Source organism: Falco punctatus (genome assembly GCF_963210335.1).
Source record: "Falco punctatus genome assembly, chromosome: 5".
Classification (NCBI taxonomy): Eukaryota; Metazoa; Chordata; class Aves; order Falconiformes; family Falconidae; genus Falco; species Falco punctatus.
In genome coordinates this window covers 91,054,201-91,071,369 of record NC_137584.1, presented here as the reverse complement: position 1 = coordinate 91,071,369, position 17,169 = coordinate 91,054,201, and the positions used below count along the sequence as shown (strand labels likewise).

General features: G+C 50.2%; 1 protein-coding gene across 22 annotated transcripts in view; it reads left to right on the top strand.

Annotated features, from left to right (window-relative positions):
* CHGB (chromogranin B) overlaps positions 1-17,169 on the top strand; it is a 111,614-nt gene extending 94,445 nt beyond the window's left edge. For 16 of the 22 annotated variants that reach the window (XM_080388577.1, XM_080388590.1, XM_080388574.1 and 13 more), the window contains 4 exons: positions 10,541-10,584; positions 12,074-12,167; positions 13,836-15,610; positions 16,757-17,169. In XM_080388577.1, coding sequence (XP_080244703.1) covers positions 10,541-10,584; positions 12,074-12,167; positions 13,836-15,610; positions 16,757-16,840 — 1,997 coding nt within the window. In that variant the 3' untranslated portion in view covers positions 16,841-17,169. Of the gene's footprint in view, positions 1-1,435; positions 5,005-5,741; positions 5,869-6,208; positions 6,727-6,795; positions 9,646-10,540; positions 10,585-12,073; positions 12,168-13,835; positions 15,611-16,756 lie in introns of those variants that run through there. The other 6 variants (XM_080388582.1, XM_080388584.1, XM_080388585.1 and 3 more) reach the window with 4 other exon arrangements.

The following is a 17,169-nucleotide window of genomic DNA, read 5'->3' as shown; positions in this document are numbered from 1 at the left end:
TGTGCTGCTGTGGCAGGGTGGGTGGCGTGTAAAACAACAGGTCACCACTGAAATGCAGTTCCTCTGCTTCCTCTGCCTCGCTGTCAGGGCGTGTTATCTGAGATCGCTGGAGTCATAAAGGAGATGAGACTGGAAAAAAATCAGAAGTGGAAGGATGGTGGTGTCCAGTGAACCAGGAGGGTTGTGTGTGAGGAAGGCAATGTCCCTGGCAAAGACCCCGCCTTGTCTGCATGACATTTTGCAGAGGAATTATAACTATAATTTCCTCTGGAAAATTGTCCCTGCATCACAAATCCAGGTAGTTACTATCTTACCCAGGAGGGAATGCCTGAAAACTCACATGTCTATGGCAAAGCTGAAAATGACAGGCCAGGGATGTGCTCTCTGGTCCTGGCTCTCAGCTGGTGTCATTTAGATGTAGCCTCTGAAGTCGATAGAACTAGACAAATTTACACTGACAGAAGTATCTGCCAGGTATTTTCAGTTCCCAAGGCTGCCTTTAAACCTAAGCCTCTTAAGCCTTTTTTATAAGCACACAGCATTTCACAAAGAGCGCCTACAATCTTACAATCAGGGTACGCAAAAGAAAAAAAGGATTTTCTAGTGGGAAGAGATCTTAGCAAAAACTCCTCTTGCATTTTGCAGGTTTTGCTCTGTCTTTCATAGGGTCTTTTTGCAGCTGGGTTTCTGTCTTTAGGGTCAGTGGTGATTGAAAAGAGGTGATTGAAAATTTCTTTGGTGATTCCTTCTGCTGTGTGAGTACTGGTGTCATGAAATAGATCTTTCAGCACTGTGCTTTCAGCCTGGCGTTATGTGCAAGGGCATAATGGGATTTTTTTTTCAGTACGTAAGTCCTTCAGCAATAAAAAGTTTCTTTTGAAATCGTTAGTCTGTTGCAGAAATGTATATATTTTTATCTTACAGAATTGAAATTTGCCCCTGAAATTTCCATGATACTATCAACCATAGAACAATATTGTTCTTACCAAACAGTACCCTTGCTGAGAGTCAAAGAGCTATAAATATTTAAAGAAATTAATTACTAAGCCAGACTAGTGCCCCAGTCTGTAAATATTAAATGGAACATACGTGGTTGACAAAATGCAGGCAGAAACACTGAATGGGGCCATTTCATTGCCCAAATGAAATTATTTGCAGTGTAAAGGCAACTGTAAAAGTCATTTTTGCTTAATGACAAGCAGCACTCAAAATACGAGGGCTTAAGTCATCATTTTGCTTGCTGAAAGAAATTTCCATCCTGTTTTACAGTCTACTGCACAAGCCCCAAGCGTCTTCACCAGTGAGGCTACCAGTGTGTGGTTAATTGCTTACTTAAAAAATACCTAATGTTAGGGGGGGTAGGCAGGCGTTGTTTTGGGGGCAGGGGTGTGGGGTGGTGGTGGTGGTGGTGGTGGTTGGGGGTTTTTGTTGTTGTTGGTTTGGCTGTTTTGGGGGAGCCCAGGTGCTGGAAGGTGAGATGCCCCATAGCTCTCTGGGCATCTGCTGCCTGGGAGCTCCGGTCTGCAGTGACACCGAGCATCCAAAAGCCGGGCCAGAGAGCTGTGCTGGCAGCTTTCGGGGCTGCACTGTCCAGGACTCCTCTGTGGTGAGGAGGGTGTTGGGGTGGCTGTTACTTACCCCCTTGCAGAGGAGGTGTCTGGGGCTGCGGAGGTTGCTCCTGTTGTCAGCAAGGCAATTCTGTTACAGCTGAGCCTAGGAGAGGATTCAGTCACAGCCAAATTCATAAAGCCATGAGTAATCATGTAGGGGCTTTCTGAGCTCCCCTGGATCCAAAGCTGTGTTTTAGCTTGATGATCAGTTCATCCGCAGTGGCAGGTTTTGACTGGGACTCCAGCTCCGACAGCAAATCAGGAATCTATGCCAAGGCAAGAAGTGGCAGCACAGGTAAAATGAAGAGATTTGTGACTAAAATTCCCGGTGGTACAACAGTATTAGGCAAATTCTTTCTCTTGTAGGAGAGCAGGCAATGCGCATGTTGTTTTACATCAATGTCACTTTTCCATGGATGCCATACCGGTGTAATTGCAAGAGCTAAGTTGCATCTGCTGCCTGGAGCAAGCAATGTCGGTGAGTTGCTGTCAGGGAAGGACGTAGGAAATGGCACTGCTTTTCAGTGCTAATCGTGCTGACAGCGCAGTATGGAAAAATTGTCCTTTGTTCTGTAGGGCCCAAAGTCTGCTTTTTATTTATCTATTTATTTTCATATTGCAGCACAATCTAGTTTTCCCGAGTCGGGAGGGAGATAGGTGTGTATGTGAGTGGCATATGTGAAGACATTCATGTGGAGAACCTGGGATGTCAGGGAAGTGGTTGTGTTCAGACTCGGTCTTCTTTCTCATACCTTTGTTTTGAGCTTGGCTTGGGTTTGGGCTTTTTTTTTCGTTCTGGTGATACCTTTACAGCTTCTGATGCCTGTGAATGTATCCAGAGGCCCTGAAGATTTGTATCAGCTGGCATAAGGCTTTTTCCAGAATACCACAGCAGAGTCTGTACATATAATTTTAATATCCCTTAACAGTTATGACATGTCTTCTAGGCACATTTTAAACCTCTTTTAAGTTTGGCCATATAAAATTTGCCTTATTTCTGTGGTATAGGTACAATAACTGAAGAGCTGGAGCTAGAAGGATCCTGCACGAAAGAGGGTTACAAGTGAGCAAAATCTGCTGTTTCTAAAGACTGAGAAAGACAATTTAAACGGAGTCGAACCGAACTTTTAAGGTTCTCTTGTTTCTGGAGCAGAAATATCCTATCCTGTAGATTCTTTAGATTTTATTTGAAGAAAGTCTTTGAGACTAAAGATTAGCAATTGTTTTCTAGCAGTTGTTTCCGTACTGCCTAAGAGCACATGGCATGAACAAAACCCTAGTGTGTGAGGAACTATATAAATAGAAAAAGGAAAAAAAGATAGTTGCCCACACTACAGAAATTACACGTCTGTACCACACAGGGTCTCTTCACAGCTCCTCTGTCTCTCGGCTGGAGCTCAGTTTGCCAGGCAGGTCGTTGATACCATGCACTAAGGCCACAGGCAGTGACAGGCGTGTTTAACTTTCAGGGGGAAAATATTTCAGCGGAGGCAAAAGATGTGCATTTTTAGCTTTAAACTGGAAGCTGGTTATTGTATAAATACAGAATTAGGTGTTTTTATATCTCGGTGCATTCAGGTGATTTGCATCCCTTGGACTCAGTTCTCCTATGAGGGTGCATTTTTTGTCACTGTTGGGTTTCAGATGACAGAGAAGCTAAACCAAAATGTGCAGGCTGACCACCCATTACACGTAACAGCCTGTATCAGCCCCCTCTGCCCAAGCACAGGCTGCTGCAAGGGGTGCTTAGAAGCGTTTTGGCTTAGAGGTATCATTTCATCTCCCATGGGTTCAGCGTAAGCTGACACTGTTCCTGATACCTCTGTCCCTGCTCTTCGTCAGACGCTGCCGTAGCTCAGCAAGCAAGCTCCGTACGTCAGCATCACTGCAGGTGCCTGGTACAGGACAAACAGTCTTTGCCCAATAAGAAGGAGGAGGCCTGAGTGTGGTCCTGGCTGCCACCTCCCACAGAGGCTTTGGCTGGAGGCGTGCAAAGATTTTGGGGTGTATACGGGCATATGGGGTCTGAAGGGTTGTCCCTTCTGCTTTGCCAGGCCCCTGGTCTGGACAGCGCAGATGAGATCCAGCTGGGCACTGGCCTGTTCCCTCTCCGGTGGATATGTCTGATGCATTTTTAAACTCCTCTGAAGTCCATCACCATACGAACAAAGAAGCGAGCCATGCACATGATCCTGCCTCACTATAGAGCTTCTAAGATGATAATTGAATTCCTGGGGCATGGTTCAACTACACGTTCCACCACCTCTGATCCACTCTAATGGCATTAGTGAGCAATGTGTGTGTATCTATACATACATATGGTAGTGTATAATGGCAGCAGAGCCTAAACATCTGTGCAATTCCGTTATTCATTATGTTGCAACCAGCATTGCATATGTGTAAGACCTCTGAAAGGATTTTTGCTGCCATTACTGAAGCTGCAATGATGGTGTCCCTTGAGGCTTTTCAGATTTGATTGGTGGTTTTTGCCAAATCCATTCCCTTAGCACCTTCTGAATGAAGGAGATGAGTTTGTTCATGAAATGGGCTGCAGGATTTTCATTCCATGAAAACTAATTGACATCCAAGAATGAAGATAATCCCACTAGCATGTCTAATTAGAGGAGAGCAATCCTCATGTTCCCTCAGCAGTCTCCTCTCAATTTAGAAGGAGCTCAGACACAGAAACTCACTTGTCATCATTTAAAGTTCTAGCTTCTAGCATGAGCGAAACGTGTATTTTTTTAAAGCATTTGTATTTGAGAGAATCCAGCAGGATAAATACTGTTTATTCATAGAGTGATAGATTGTCACAACATTATGAGGCGTGTGATCACTGCAGTCAAAGTTCTGACACATCTGAGATGGGAGGTTGGGGTGTCCCACTCACAACTGACGGAGGGAAATATGCCACTGCCTGCTCTAACCCTGACTTAATGCAGCCACATCTCTTTCCTAATCTGCGGGGAAGCTGGTGCCAGCTGATACCTGGCTGTAAAAGTCTGTCTAAGGCAATGTTGTTTTGAAAATACAGGCTGACTTCATTAGCTGTGGGCAAGGTGCTTGGATTCTGCCTGGTTTTCCAGCACTAGCAGAAACGTCTGTGGGATCATGTTTTGGAATCATACCCTTGGGTGCTGAAGGTGGAATTAGATATCCTCCGTCCAGTTCTGTCCTTGCTCCTGTCACGGACCTCTTGGGTGACCTCCTGCAAAACTTGCAGATCTCTGTAACCTCAATTCTGACCGAGTCTGAAGGCACTAACATGTACTCCCGTGTAGAGCCTGACCTAACAGATGGCAAAACATGCCCCAGCAGTGCTTTAACATCTCTTCTTATCAACGGCAAATTCAGGACTTCTTGATTCTTTAGGATCAGCCTAGACAATGCTGAGGTGAGGGAATGTTTCAGAGAAATCCTACAAGTCAAATACAAATAAACCAGCTAGCACAGGGAAAACAGCTGTGAAGCCGCAGTGATTGCTGCTGCGGTGCAAGGGATGGATTAGAAGCCACGTGAGGCAGGGGTGCGGGACTGCTTCATCTCAGCTGTCCTGCAGCGAGGCGGCTTCTGCAGCGGTGGTTGTACCAACTAGCAACAGGACTTGTGCGGTGCAGGTACTTGGTGCGAGTACCTCATAGATACTAAAATAGCTGGCAGTTTTTCTTCACCTTTGTGTAACTTTCTCCTTTTGAATTCCTGTCCAAGGTAAGTATAGCCAAGCAAATGCTGGAGTAGAGCAGTTACAGAGTGTGTAACAGTTACACAGGGTGTAGCACGCACAGTGCGCTATTTATGCACCTGGGGAAGCAGAGAAGGCAAACATTGCACTGAGGATTCTTTCTCACGAGCAGCTGAGGAGGTTGAGGCCGGGCTGAATCCTCACACAGACAGGGGAGGACATGGGAGCCTTGGAGGCAGCGAGATACTTCATAGTTTTTTGAGTCGGGGTCTGGGCTTGCCCAGTCAAGGCTGGCGATTGCCACAGAAGGATCTGCCCGAGGAGATGGGGCTTGCACAGGCAGCAGGGGAACGGCGCGCAGGAGCAGGAGGCTGAGGGAGCAGCGGGGGTGTTGCAGCGTTTATTTGCTTTTCTTGGTGCCCAGTTAACTGGGTTCTGTTATTTTGCAGAAACCCTAATCCGAGCCCGGGGTGAGCAGGGGTGTCTGGCCTTGCCTCCCGGAGTTCCTATCTCCTGGAAGGAGCTGCCAGCGGAGCTGACCTTCCCGGCTTGCTTGATGCACAGCTGCGGCTGCCGGTGAGTTTTCCTGGCGTGTGGTGTCCTTGTGTCCCGTGTGGTGTGTTGGAGGGCTGTACGGTTCTAGCAGGTCGGCGTTGTTAACGCACAGCGTAACGGCCCAGAGCGATGTTCAGCTCCACCGGCCTCCGCGGGCAGGGCGGTTAGACGGGCGCCTGCTCAGCGCCGAGAGCGAACGGGAGTGCACAGACAGCTGGAGACGGGCCTCTGGGTGCTGCCGAAGGGAAGCGCAAGACGAGCCCGGGTGTTACAGCTGCTTGGCCCTGCGGGGGGCTGGGGGGGCGCGGGGGGCTGCACGGGAGCCGGGGGCTGCGGGACTTGTCCCGTCGGTGAGCGCTGCCCCCCGCTGTCCCCCGCCCGCCCCAGCTCTGCCTGCGGGGGAGATGCCGGGAGCGGCGATTTCCCCGGGCGGGGGGGGCGCCCCGTGCCCCTCGCCCCTCGCCCGCCGGGTACCACCGGTGCGGGGGCGCTGGGGGCGGCGCTGCTGTGAGCGCGGGGGCACAGCCCGCCGGAGAGGCGGCGGCACCGGGGGGCTGCGGCCAGGGGCTGCGCGGGGGGCGGCCCCACCTCCCCGGCAGGCGGCGGGGGGCGACGCGGTGGCTGCCGAGGGCGGGGAGCCGGGGGCGCCTGGCCCGGCCTGGCGGGGGGGGAGCGGGCGGGGGCGGCGCCGCCCCCGGGGGCTCGCGGTGACGCAGCTCCCGGCGGGGCCCCCCGCCCGTCTCCTCCGCCCCCGCGCCCCCTTTAAGTAGCGGCGAGCCGAGCCGCCGCGCCGAGCCGCGCCGAGCGGAGCCGAGCGGAGCGGAGCGGGCATGGGGCCGCTGGCGCTGCTCGGCCTCCTGGGGGCCGCCGCCCTGGCAGGTGAGCGGGGGCGCGGGCCCGGGGGGGGCGGCGCGGAGCCCCCTCGGCGCCCGGCCCGGCCTCCCGCGAGGGGAAGGCGGGTGAGCAGCCCCGCGGGGCGGGGGTTCGGGGGGGGTTTGCCCGCCGGACCCCCGCTGCCGGAGGGTGACGCCACCGGCGGGGTATGACGTCATGCCCAGCCCGCCCTGCGTCACCGCGGGGTCGCCCCTGCGGGCGGGGGGGCAGCCGGGCCGGGGGCGCCGCTCGGAGCGGTCCCCGCTGCCACCGGGCTGGGCGGCCGCTGCCCCCGTGTCCCCCGGCGGTCCCTGCCCGCGGCGCGGCCGGGCGGGCGCGGAGCTGCCCCGGGGACCGCGGGGACCGGCAAGTGGCAGCTCCGCACCCTTAACTAACGGGGGGGGTGGGGGGTGGCGTGCGGCATTAAATATGAAAACCACGCTGTGAGATGAAGGTGAAGCACACCAGGATGAGGTGATGGCTTGGCTCCGTAGCTTTTCCTGCTGCTGCAGCGTTTCCTGGAGGACCCGGTGCCGTTCTGGGTGAGCGGTTGGGCGCTGGGTGCGGTAGCGGAGCTCTCCGCATGGAACCGCTCCCGCGACTCGTACGGAAACTCCGCGGTGCCGTTGGGAACCGTCAGGTGCCTGAGGGGAGAGCGGGAGATGGGGGGAAAGACCCCAGCCCGGAGGCGCTCACCAGGCTTATCCCAGAGACCCCATGGGGATTTCTTACCAAACACTTGTACCTGTTCGTGCCGTCAGACGGGTCAGGTATCTCTGTACGTCCCTTTTGGCTATCCTCCTGCCGCGTGTCAGCCAGAATCAATGAACTGAGGAGTTTGTTTGGGGCAGGGAATCAGTGCAACATTAACTTCAAGAACTTTCTAGTGCTCCTTCTGCAAATCAATATGCCAGAGTTTCTGTGATCTTTCCTGGGAAGGGTTTTTGCTGACATTTTGATGAGCAGTGGCACTGCACTGAGTCATCGGCATTAATGAAACAAAGCCGTGCGGGGATTTTGTCAGGGACGCACCAAAAGATCTGTCCCAATCTTGGAGATGCAAGCAAAAGCCGTGTGAGTTTGTCCTGTGTTTCTCATCCTTTTTCGTGATCTTCCATCAGTTCTCAGAATTTCTGCAGAATCAGTCTGACCCTAACTGCCTGGGCAGATTTGGCTCAGGAGGGGGAAGCAGACCCAGGGCTTTGCTTTACTTCATGGGGCTGAGGGCTGGATTTTCTGCACGGGTGGGGGAAGGATTTCCACCTTGGTGTGTGCTCTGACTTCATCTCTGCTGTGAAACCCTGCAGTTGTACCGTCTGCCGCGTCCCCACATGCCCAGTGGGTGGGTGCCCTGCTGCCCGGTGCCGGGTGATGGCTTTAGCCCTCCTGAGCACATGTGGAGGGGAAGGCAGAGGTGCTGGCCGGTGGCCCGAGGGAGCTCTTGCCAGCTGGCACAGGCTAGCGCTGCCAGCACCCGTGTGAAGTGGGGCACGCTGGCTCCCCACGGCCTCCCTGTCTCGGCTCTGGCAGAGCAGCTGCCTCAATGTATTATTTCAGGCTCTGGGATAGACTGGGTACTCGTTTTGTGCCTCCGAGCAGGTTAATGCGACATACGTCCAATACCATTTGCTGCTTCTGACATTGTTATGATAGGCTAATGCTTACTCTTTGTGCACGTCAGCTTTCCTCGTTAACCAAGTGCTTGCTTGGTCATTAATCTATCTGTAAATCTTCTTAGAGAGGTGGGAGCTGTTTCATGACAGGGCAAAGGCAGGGAGCACAACCTGACTTTATATTTCTGCACCACTGACATACCACTGGAGGCAGCCTGAAGTTGGCATCTCTAATAGCAAAAGAATGTTCAGAAGTTTGTTCTGTGCTTTATCACATCAGCTGGGTGTAACTCACAGGAGATGTGTGGTGGCAGCATCACTGAAAGGACAAAAGCAGATGTTTGCCCTTGTGCGTGTCGTGATTTCTCACGGGCTGGAGGAGAGGAGCCTCGTCAGGAAGAGGCAATGAAGCGGGTCATCCCCTCCGCTTACCTCTGAGCGCGGACTGTGAGCAGCTCCTGCCGCAAGAGCAGCAGCTCCAGCCCCTGTGGGGTTGGGAGAACTTTTTTAATAGAAGGGACTTCGCTGCCAGTCTCCTGCCCCCACGTGTACGCACATCCTCATCCTCCATGCTCAGATGGAGGATGCAGTCAGGTTAGACTGCAGCGGCGTCAGCACTGTGCAGCGTGGTGATTATTTGCATACTAGGTTAGTAAATAAAGCGTCCTAAAGCCTAGCTGAGCGCGAGATGGGGGAGCGGTTGGCTCTATGTAGCACCATCTCCCACACACACCACCTGGCGTTCTGGGGAAGCGGTGGGGTAGGGGTGTAGCGCTATTTTAGGGGAATCCCTTCTGTGCTACCCTCGTGTGGGTTCCCTTCGCTGATCGCAGTTGTATACGCAGAGAGGAGACGGGGGCTGGAGAAGCACATCCCTACATACGTGTTTGGGGGAGCAAAGCTAGAGGATAGCAGAAATACCAGAATAGTTACTGCATCGCGTTCAGCTATTACACACAGTCAGTGCTCGAGGGGGTGGCTGCTTCCCCTGAAGACACAGAGAAGGGTTTTACCGCTTTCAGTAGCGTGAGGCCACCCGCTCCTGGCTGCTTTGCAGGAACCTTCCTTGGGGCAGCATTAAGTTTTCCTGACGCTGTCAGGTAAACTGATGCCCTTCTCTGTAATCTGCTTTGTGTTCGTCTGTTACAGATCCCTCCCTGTCCCAGGCAAGCCGTACTGCAGAGGGGGTGATAGGTCTAAGGGGATTTAAGACTGTCCTGACTTGTGCAAGAGCTTCAGAGCTGCACCTCAAGCTGTATGTTTGCGTGCGGTGATTATATACTGTGTGGTCAGTCTGTGAAGCCACAACACGGTAAGCCTTGCTTCTCGCGCTCGTGTGTGGCTGGCAGACTTGCTTCGCTTCACTTCTGCAGTTCTCAAGGTGGATGAGAATTGACACAGTTTATGAATAATGCACAGCAGCCAAGCTTATTAACCAGCTGGAGACATACTGCAGCAGCGATGGCAAAACAAAGCAGCATGGGGGGCTCATGTGCAACAGTTTCTTTCCAAAAGCAAATGCCTTTGGCCAGGTACAGTACGACTGGTGCAAGGAGCGGTTAATTACCCTGTGCGTCCTCAGCATGGAGAGAGACGGGTTGTGCTGCTTCATTCCGGAGCAGTGTTTTCCACTGGGATTTGATTTTTTTGCTTATTTCTTGGGGTGATAATGGACCACTCGGTGAATGGAAGTTTTCCTGTCCCTTCTGGCTCTGTCCTTCCCTCCAGGAGCCGCCTCCTATCCAAGTGAGGCACAGTTTCTCCAGCAGAATTGGGACAGTAGTTGCTTTAAAGCCTTGAAGAACGGTCTCCTGCTGGGGAGGTGGTGGTGGAGCCCCTGGAGCCCCTTGCAGAAGCCAAAAGGTTCTTGGGGTACATGCAAGCCTAGCTTGTTTCCAGTGGGGTTTTTACCACCAAACAGGTGCAACTAAATGAAGACCTGACTTGCAGGTCTTGGAATTTAAGTGTTGCTTTCTGGGTTTTGGTGTGTATTCTTGTTGTGCTAGAAATGTCAACATGCCTCTTCTCGTGCTAGGCTGTAACTTCACGTTGCTTTTCCATCCTGAATTAGAGAAGTTGTAATGCAAAATGTTTACTGACCTGCCAACCCAAACCCCAAGCCATCTCATCAAACCAATTTGACTGAGGCCTCCTGTCAGTGATGCTTGTTGCTAGGATGAGTCTGTAGTAATCTGTTTTTCTTCTAGGTGTCAGCGCAGTTCCAGTGGAAAAAGACCATACTGAAGAAGTGGTGAGTAGCTGTATGTCAAAGCAAATGTCAGAAAGTATCTGTCACATGCTTTGCATGTTTTTTTTTTAAACTCTCAGGGCAATCCTTTTTTTTTTTCCGTAAGGTAGACTCTTAAGAGATCACTGGTGATGTGGAACTCGGAGTCCCTTTAGCTGTCAGAGATACCTGCGTGCACTTCGGTGCATTTGATGAAAACGGAAGCTGGCTTCTTGTGTCAGTGTGGTACTTCTGAAACTTGTATGTTGTACAGCTGCCTGAAAAATGATCTGAAATATTATTTGATAGTACGTGTTACTGGATGTTAACAAGTGAGATGGCAACTTTGAAGAAAGATGAAATATCTGGAGTTACCAGCTATGTAATGTTCTTTCTAATGCCATCCTCCCATCTGGTTTGGAAAGTGTCTTAACCTGTTTGATTAAATAAATGCCATTAGCTGCTCTCAGCGCCTGTAACCAGACACCAGACCCCCACCACTGGCTGATAATATGATCATTTAGATTAGTAAACACCTGGTAATAACTGAACACAGTTAAAAGACATTCAGCTATATAAAAGTTTTATTGTCTTCTCTCATCCAGCCACCCAGATTGTCAGCTTGAGACTCTCATACCCCTGACGATCTAAGCCAGGGGTCCTCAAACTTTTTAACCAGGGGCCGGTGCGGATGCAGTGGCAGGGACTCATCTGCGGCTGCTTGGTTTCCCCCCCCAACCCCCGGCGGGGGGGCAGGGGGGGTCTGTAAATACGGGGGGCTGGATTGAGGACCCTGGGGGGCTGTACCCTGCCTGCGGGCCGTAGTTTGAGGACCCCTGATATAAGCAAGTGCTTAGATCAACCAACAACTTCCAGCACTTGAAAATCACTTGTACAGAAGAGCCACTTTAGTAGCGCTTAGGATTAGAGGTGGTTGTGTGATTTTCCTAAATCAGTCCATTTCCTCCACTTCCAGAAGGCTATCCAGTTGAATATCAAGCGCTAAAAGAGGCAGGGTTTGCAGCACATGGGCACAAAAAACCAGGGAGCATGTCACTTACAGGGGATATAAAGGCTTTTTGGTTTATTGTTAATCCAGGCAATACTTCCAAACACTTTTTGCAGCATCCTCATTTGGACAGATCCTACAGGATGATCCTCCTCTTTTGAACGTGTGCTGTGTTCATTATTTTTTGTAGGGTGGTGATATCTCATGTTGTTTGACTCTCCTTTTTCCTGAACAGGGTACTTAATATTTTAAAATGTACAAAAGGAGCCCGTTACCTATGCAAACAAAAGGGGAGATAAAAAGAGCTAATGGCTGTCCTTTTACTGGTATGGGAGTGAGGAGCAATGCACTTGTTGCCCAAATGTACGGGAAATTGGAGCTGGGGATTACACTAAACTCATAAATACTCGCCTGAACTCTAATCCGAAACTAGTTTTCCTCACTAACTGGGTCAAAAGTAGGATTTTCGGTTTTGCCATGAGAATTTTTTCTCGTTTCTTTTAGGTAACGCGGTGCATAGTGGAAGTTCTGTCCAACGCTCTATCCAAGACAAATGCACCACCAATTAATCCTGAATGTAAAGAAATCCTGAAGAAGAGTAAGTACAACGTTACCCGAAATTGTGAAAGGAATTTGGTAGATGGATGGTCTTGTGCTGGAGCTAGTGAACTGTTATTTCAGCCTGTGTGAAACCGGTGCCTCCCAACTTCAGTGTCAGAATTCCCATGTCCTTCTGTTTCGTTTGTCTTGCTCAAAAAGCAAACAGCCTGACCCGGTAACTGGCAGGGATGCAGGCTACACCTGCGTCTCTCTGCTGCAGCCACCTGCAGAGCCCCGGGAGGCTGGGCAAGCTCTGCAGGTAGCCTGAGAGGTCAGCAAACGCGACCGGGCTCGGACCACGTGCCAAATGCATCCCAGAGGGTAGGAACTGGCTTCAAATAACCGCCACTTAAATCAACAAGGCTCCCGAACCTGGTGGCAGCTGAGTCCACGCTCAGCTTGGGAGTCTTTTGCTCAGCCCAGAAAGGATTTAGGTTTGTGGTACTGATTCCGGAGGTCTGGAGAGGTGTGCCAAAAGCTCCCTGCGGGAGCGCTCATTTCAGGTGAGCTCATTCCTGCAGCGTGGCTGCCTTGATGTCGAGCTGTAAGGCGGTCGGCATGCTCGGTAGCAGTCGGCAGTGAAGTGTGGTTAAGTTTGACACTGTGCCAAACCGTGGAATGCACATCTTTCTCTTCTGCCAGGGAACAATAAAAAGGCTCTTGAACTTGCTGCCAGTGAGAAGCAATAACGAAACCCATCTGTCTCCTACTGTGTATTAGCCACGCTGCGATCATCAGAGGAGGGTGGGAATATGTGTATTTGTATCTAACGCAGCCCCAAATTTCTAGGGGATGCTGAACGCCATCGGGCACCAAGCTTTGTTTGTGGTTGTTAATTTCAGGGGAAAAAAAAATGTGTATTTGCCATTTGCCATATATTGGAAAACAAAACCACACCTACTGGAAAGAGAGGGTAAGGACCGTATTTTTGCCATTAGACACATCTCCTCCAAGAATTATCAGATGATGAGCAGCTTTTCAGAAACGCTGAGCTATTTTTAAATCTGTGCAGCTACTTTCAGGATTTGTGATCTATTTCTGATGTTACTCAGGTACAAATGCAGCAGAAATTCCTTCATGTGTTTTACCATTGTGGTCAGTCAGACTTGCATTTAGCATTCTAGGAATAGTGGAAGGAACGTGATTTGATTAAACACACTGATTACAAAGTAACAGGTTTCTTTCTTTTCTTTTTTTTTTCCAGTCAATTTAGAATTTTAAAATTTGTTAAAAGCTCCACATACCTTTGAGTAGCTTGAAATAGATGGTTGTCTTTTTTGTGGATAAGCATATGTGATGGATAAGACTTGGCATTCAAAGAACTGAACACAACTCCAGATCCCATTGATTTTTCATGGGAATGAGAGTTAATTTAAGTCAATACTAAAAATGTGATCACAAACAAAGAAAAAAAAACGAAGAGGAAAAATTACTGTCAAAATTTCAGTGGAACTTTTAAAATGCCTGATTTAATGAAAATTACTTAATGCTTTTCCAGGCAAACGCACAAAGTATTAGGAAATCACTCATTTTAAAATCAGAATTAAAAAAAAATAATTCTGTCCAAATCTTCTTGCTACTTTGGGAAGCCAGTTATCTATTTAAACTGAAATAACGTGTCAGTGCAGAGTTGGATTACTTCATTATGCTGCTCTTGTTATTGTAGGTGGTAGAAATGACAGAGAGAGGAGCGAAAACAAACAGCTTGAAGTGAGGCATTTGAAAGACCCAGGAGAGATTGAAAATCATCGTCCTGGGAGTGTGGAGAAAGAACAGAGTCAGGCAGAAGAGGAATCTAAAAAGTACATGAAAGGAAGCGACGAGGAGAGACTTGCTCACAAGGAAGGTAGAAGCAAGGAAGAGGAGGATGGACACCACACGCCTATTCAAGAAGAGGGACTTCATACGGAAGAAAAGAAACACTATCAGGAAATCAGAAGAGAGGAGGAGAAGAGCTACCACAGTGAAGAGGAAAGCAAGGAGAGCAAGCGTCATGACGAAGAGGTAGAGCGTGCTGTTCTCAGCAAGAAGTCCCACTCTGGAGGCACAAGCACAGAGGAGTCCCCTGATGGGAACAATCCACGTCCCGTGGGCCGCTGGCACTCGGAGGAGGGAATGCAGAGCCCTTACAAAAGAATTCGTGAAGGTGAAGAGGGAGAAGCAGAGGAAGAAAGAAGTGAAAAACACCACCATGAGTCTATGGAGCGTGATTTCTCCCATCAGCAAGAGCACGAAGAATCTGATGACAGCGAAGAAACAGTGGAGGAAAAGCAGCCCTACAAACCCAAACGTTATCATGGGAAGCATCGAATGGGTGACACCTCTGAAGAGAAGAGGGGCCATGGTGCTGAAAAAGAAGTAGCAGCTGAGGAGTCGGACACAGAGGCGGCCCATCTCTGGGACAGAAGGAACCGCCATCAGAAACATCGTGAAGAGTCTGAGCAGCAGCGTGAGGAGAAGAGCGGTTATCACGGGAGGCATGGGGCTGAAGAGGTGCAGGCGAAGAGGCGTGCAGAGCAGGGAAGCGAGGAGTACAGAGAAAGGTGGCAGCAGAGTGACGAGAGCAGTGAGGAAGAAAACAAGAGGCATCGCCACAGTGAAGAAAGTAATGAGAAATGGCACGAGGAGAGGAGACGCCATGATGGATCGCGTGAGGTGAGGAGGCACCGGTCTGAGGGAAGGACGTATCTTCGAGGGGAAAGCGAGGAAGAGCTGGACGGGTATCTCGGTGGTGGCAGCAAGGAGAAGCAGCATCGTGCTGGAGGGAGATACCGCTTGTGGGACAGTGAAGGTGCAGGGTCACAGAAGGCGTACGCTCAAGAACGCAGTGGGCAGGCCAGAAGACAGTACAGCACTGAGGACAGTGTAGAGCAGCAGCGCTACCCTGGCAACAGTGAGGAGGAGGAGGTGGTGGAGGAAGTAGGAAAGAAGCATCACAGCAGTGATCAGATGGAAAATGAGGAGAATATGGAGGAAAGAAGATATGCAGAGAGGGAGGAGTACAGAAGCCATCTCCCTGGGGAGAATGAGAAGAGAAGTACAGCATCCCACAGCCCTTTCTACCTGTGGTGGAAAAGCCAACCCTTTGAGAAGCAGGACAGTGCAGGGGAGCAGCTTCTGGAGGGCAAAGAGGAGGGCAGGCCCACCCTGAACGAGGAGAGTCTTTTCCCTGAATATAATGACTACAACTGGTGGGAGAAAAAGCAAATCCTAAGCGCTCTGAAGCACGGACGCACCGAGAAGAGGAACCTTGGCAAAATGAACAAATATGATATCAAAAGGCAATACAACAAGATGGATCAACTCGCACAACTTCTGAATTACAGGAAGAAATCGGCTGAATTCCCAGAGCTGTACAATTCGGGAGAAGACATGAAAAAACGTCACATAATCAGGAATGACAGAAGAAGTCTGAGCCAGAGGCCTCTGACAGAGGAGGAGGTATGTAGAGGAGGAGGTATGTGTACGGGGGTTTCCCTGACAAGCCAGGGGAAGCTGACTTCACGTGCACCCTTCCCAAGGCAGCTAGCGAACTGTGCGTGGAAAACCACAAGATTAAGTCGCATTGAGAGCCAGATCTGCAGTGACTTCAAAATCTGCTTTCTTTGAATGAATACAGTGAAACTACCCCAGGGCACAGTTTGCAAAATAAAGACAGTGTGCATCCTTGTTAGCTTCTGTCTGCAGGACAGGAAGAAAAAGATTTTCTTCCTCTTTGGGCCTCACCTCTTCCCTTCTAGGGTCTTACAGACTAATAAAACAGAGATGCCCATTGCAGCAGGAGCAGAGAGGTAATTAGCAAGCACCACTTCATCTGTCAGGTTGTTTAAAACATACAGCTAGAAAATAGGTTGGACATTTAGAGTGAAATTCAGCTGTCCACCGACTTCCTGGTGCAGCTGCAGGGCAGAACATGGCTTGCCCCCGTAAGCCCAGTTCGTCCCGTAGTTCCCGTGTGTGTGAGCCCCTTTCTTGGGCTTCCTGGGCTGCTTTGGTGTCCTGGAGAACCTGTCACCTGGACGCTCCTTACATACGTCACTGTAGCCATCGCACACAGCTGGGCTGGGTGGGAGCAGTGGCGGTTTAATATCCGTTTACAAAGGTTAAATGGTGTTAGAAATCACCATCATAAACAAGAACTGGTCACATCATTCTTTATTTCCCCCCCAGCACCTCTTAAGGGGGAGGCGTTCCTCTGGTTGCTCGCTGTGTGCAAGCCTGAGCCCCCGTGCCGTGCCCGTAAGGCTGCAGCCTCCCGAGGGACCGTCACCGAGGCAGGGGGCAGCTGTCCTAGCAGGAGGTTGCTGCTAGATAATGGTGCTTTACAGCCAAGAGGGAGCCGTAACTGGGGCCAGCTTGGAACGAGTGTTTCGATACTTTCCCCAGCCCCAGTTTGGCTAAAGGCAGGAAACTGCACAAATCTCGGAGCACATGCTGCGCTGCCCATACCCCTCGCCCCACACTCGGCCCCGGGGCCAGTGAGCAGCTGCAGTGGCTGCCTCAGAAATGGTCCTTGGCTCTCATTTTCATAGAACAAAACGTTTGCCAACGCTATTTGCCGTGTAAAACACTCCTATGTTTTCACAGGAAAAAGAACTGGAAAACCTGGCTGCAATGGATTTGGAGCTGCAGAAAATAGCGGAGAAGTTTAATGACCACAGGAGAGGCTGATGATGCTCTGCGTGGCGTTTCAAAGCTAGGTGTAGCCGTACTCGCAGTACCTGTATTGTGTGGTAAATTCACTGCCACTGGATTGTTGTTTGCCCCTAAAACCAGGAAATACTATTTACTGTCCACTATAGTGTAGTGATTTATACAGCTGAAAATGTCTTTCATTTGCCGTTATGCTATTGAGATCTGAATAGCATGAATTTTAGTATTATAACCTTTCATGCAAGGCAGATATTTTTAATATGCTTGTGAAAATAATTGTGGTAGTGTTCTTCAGAAATATATTTGTCTGAGTTTGAAATAATAAAACCCGTTGATCTTGGACCAAA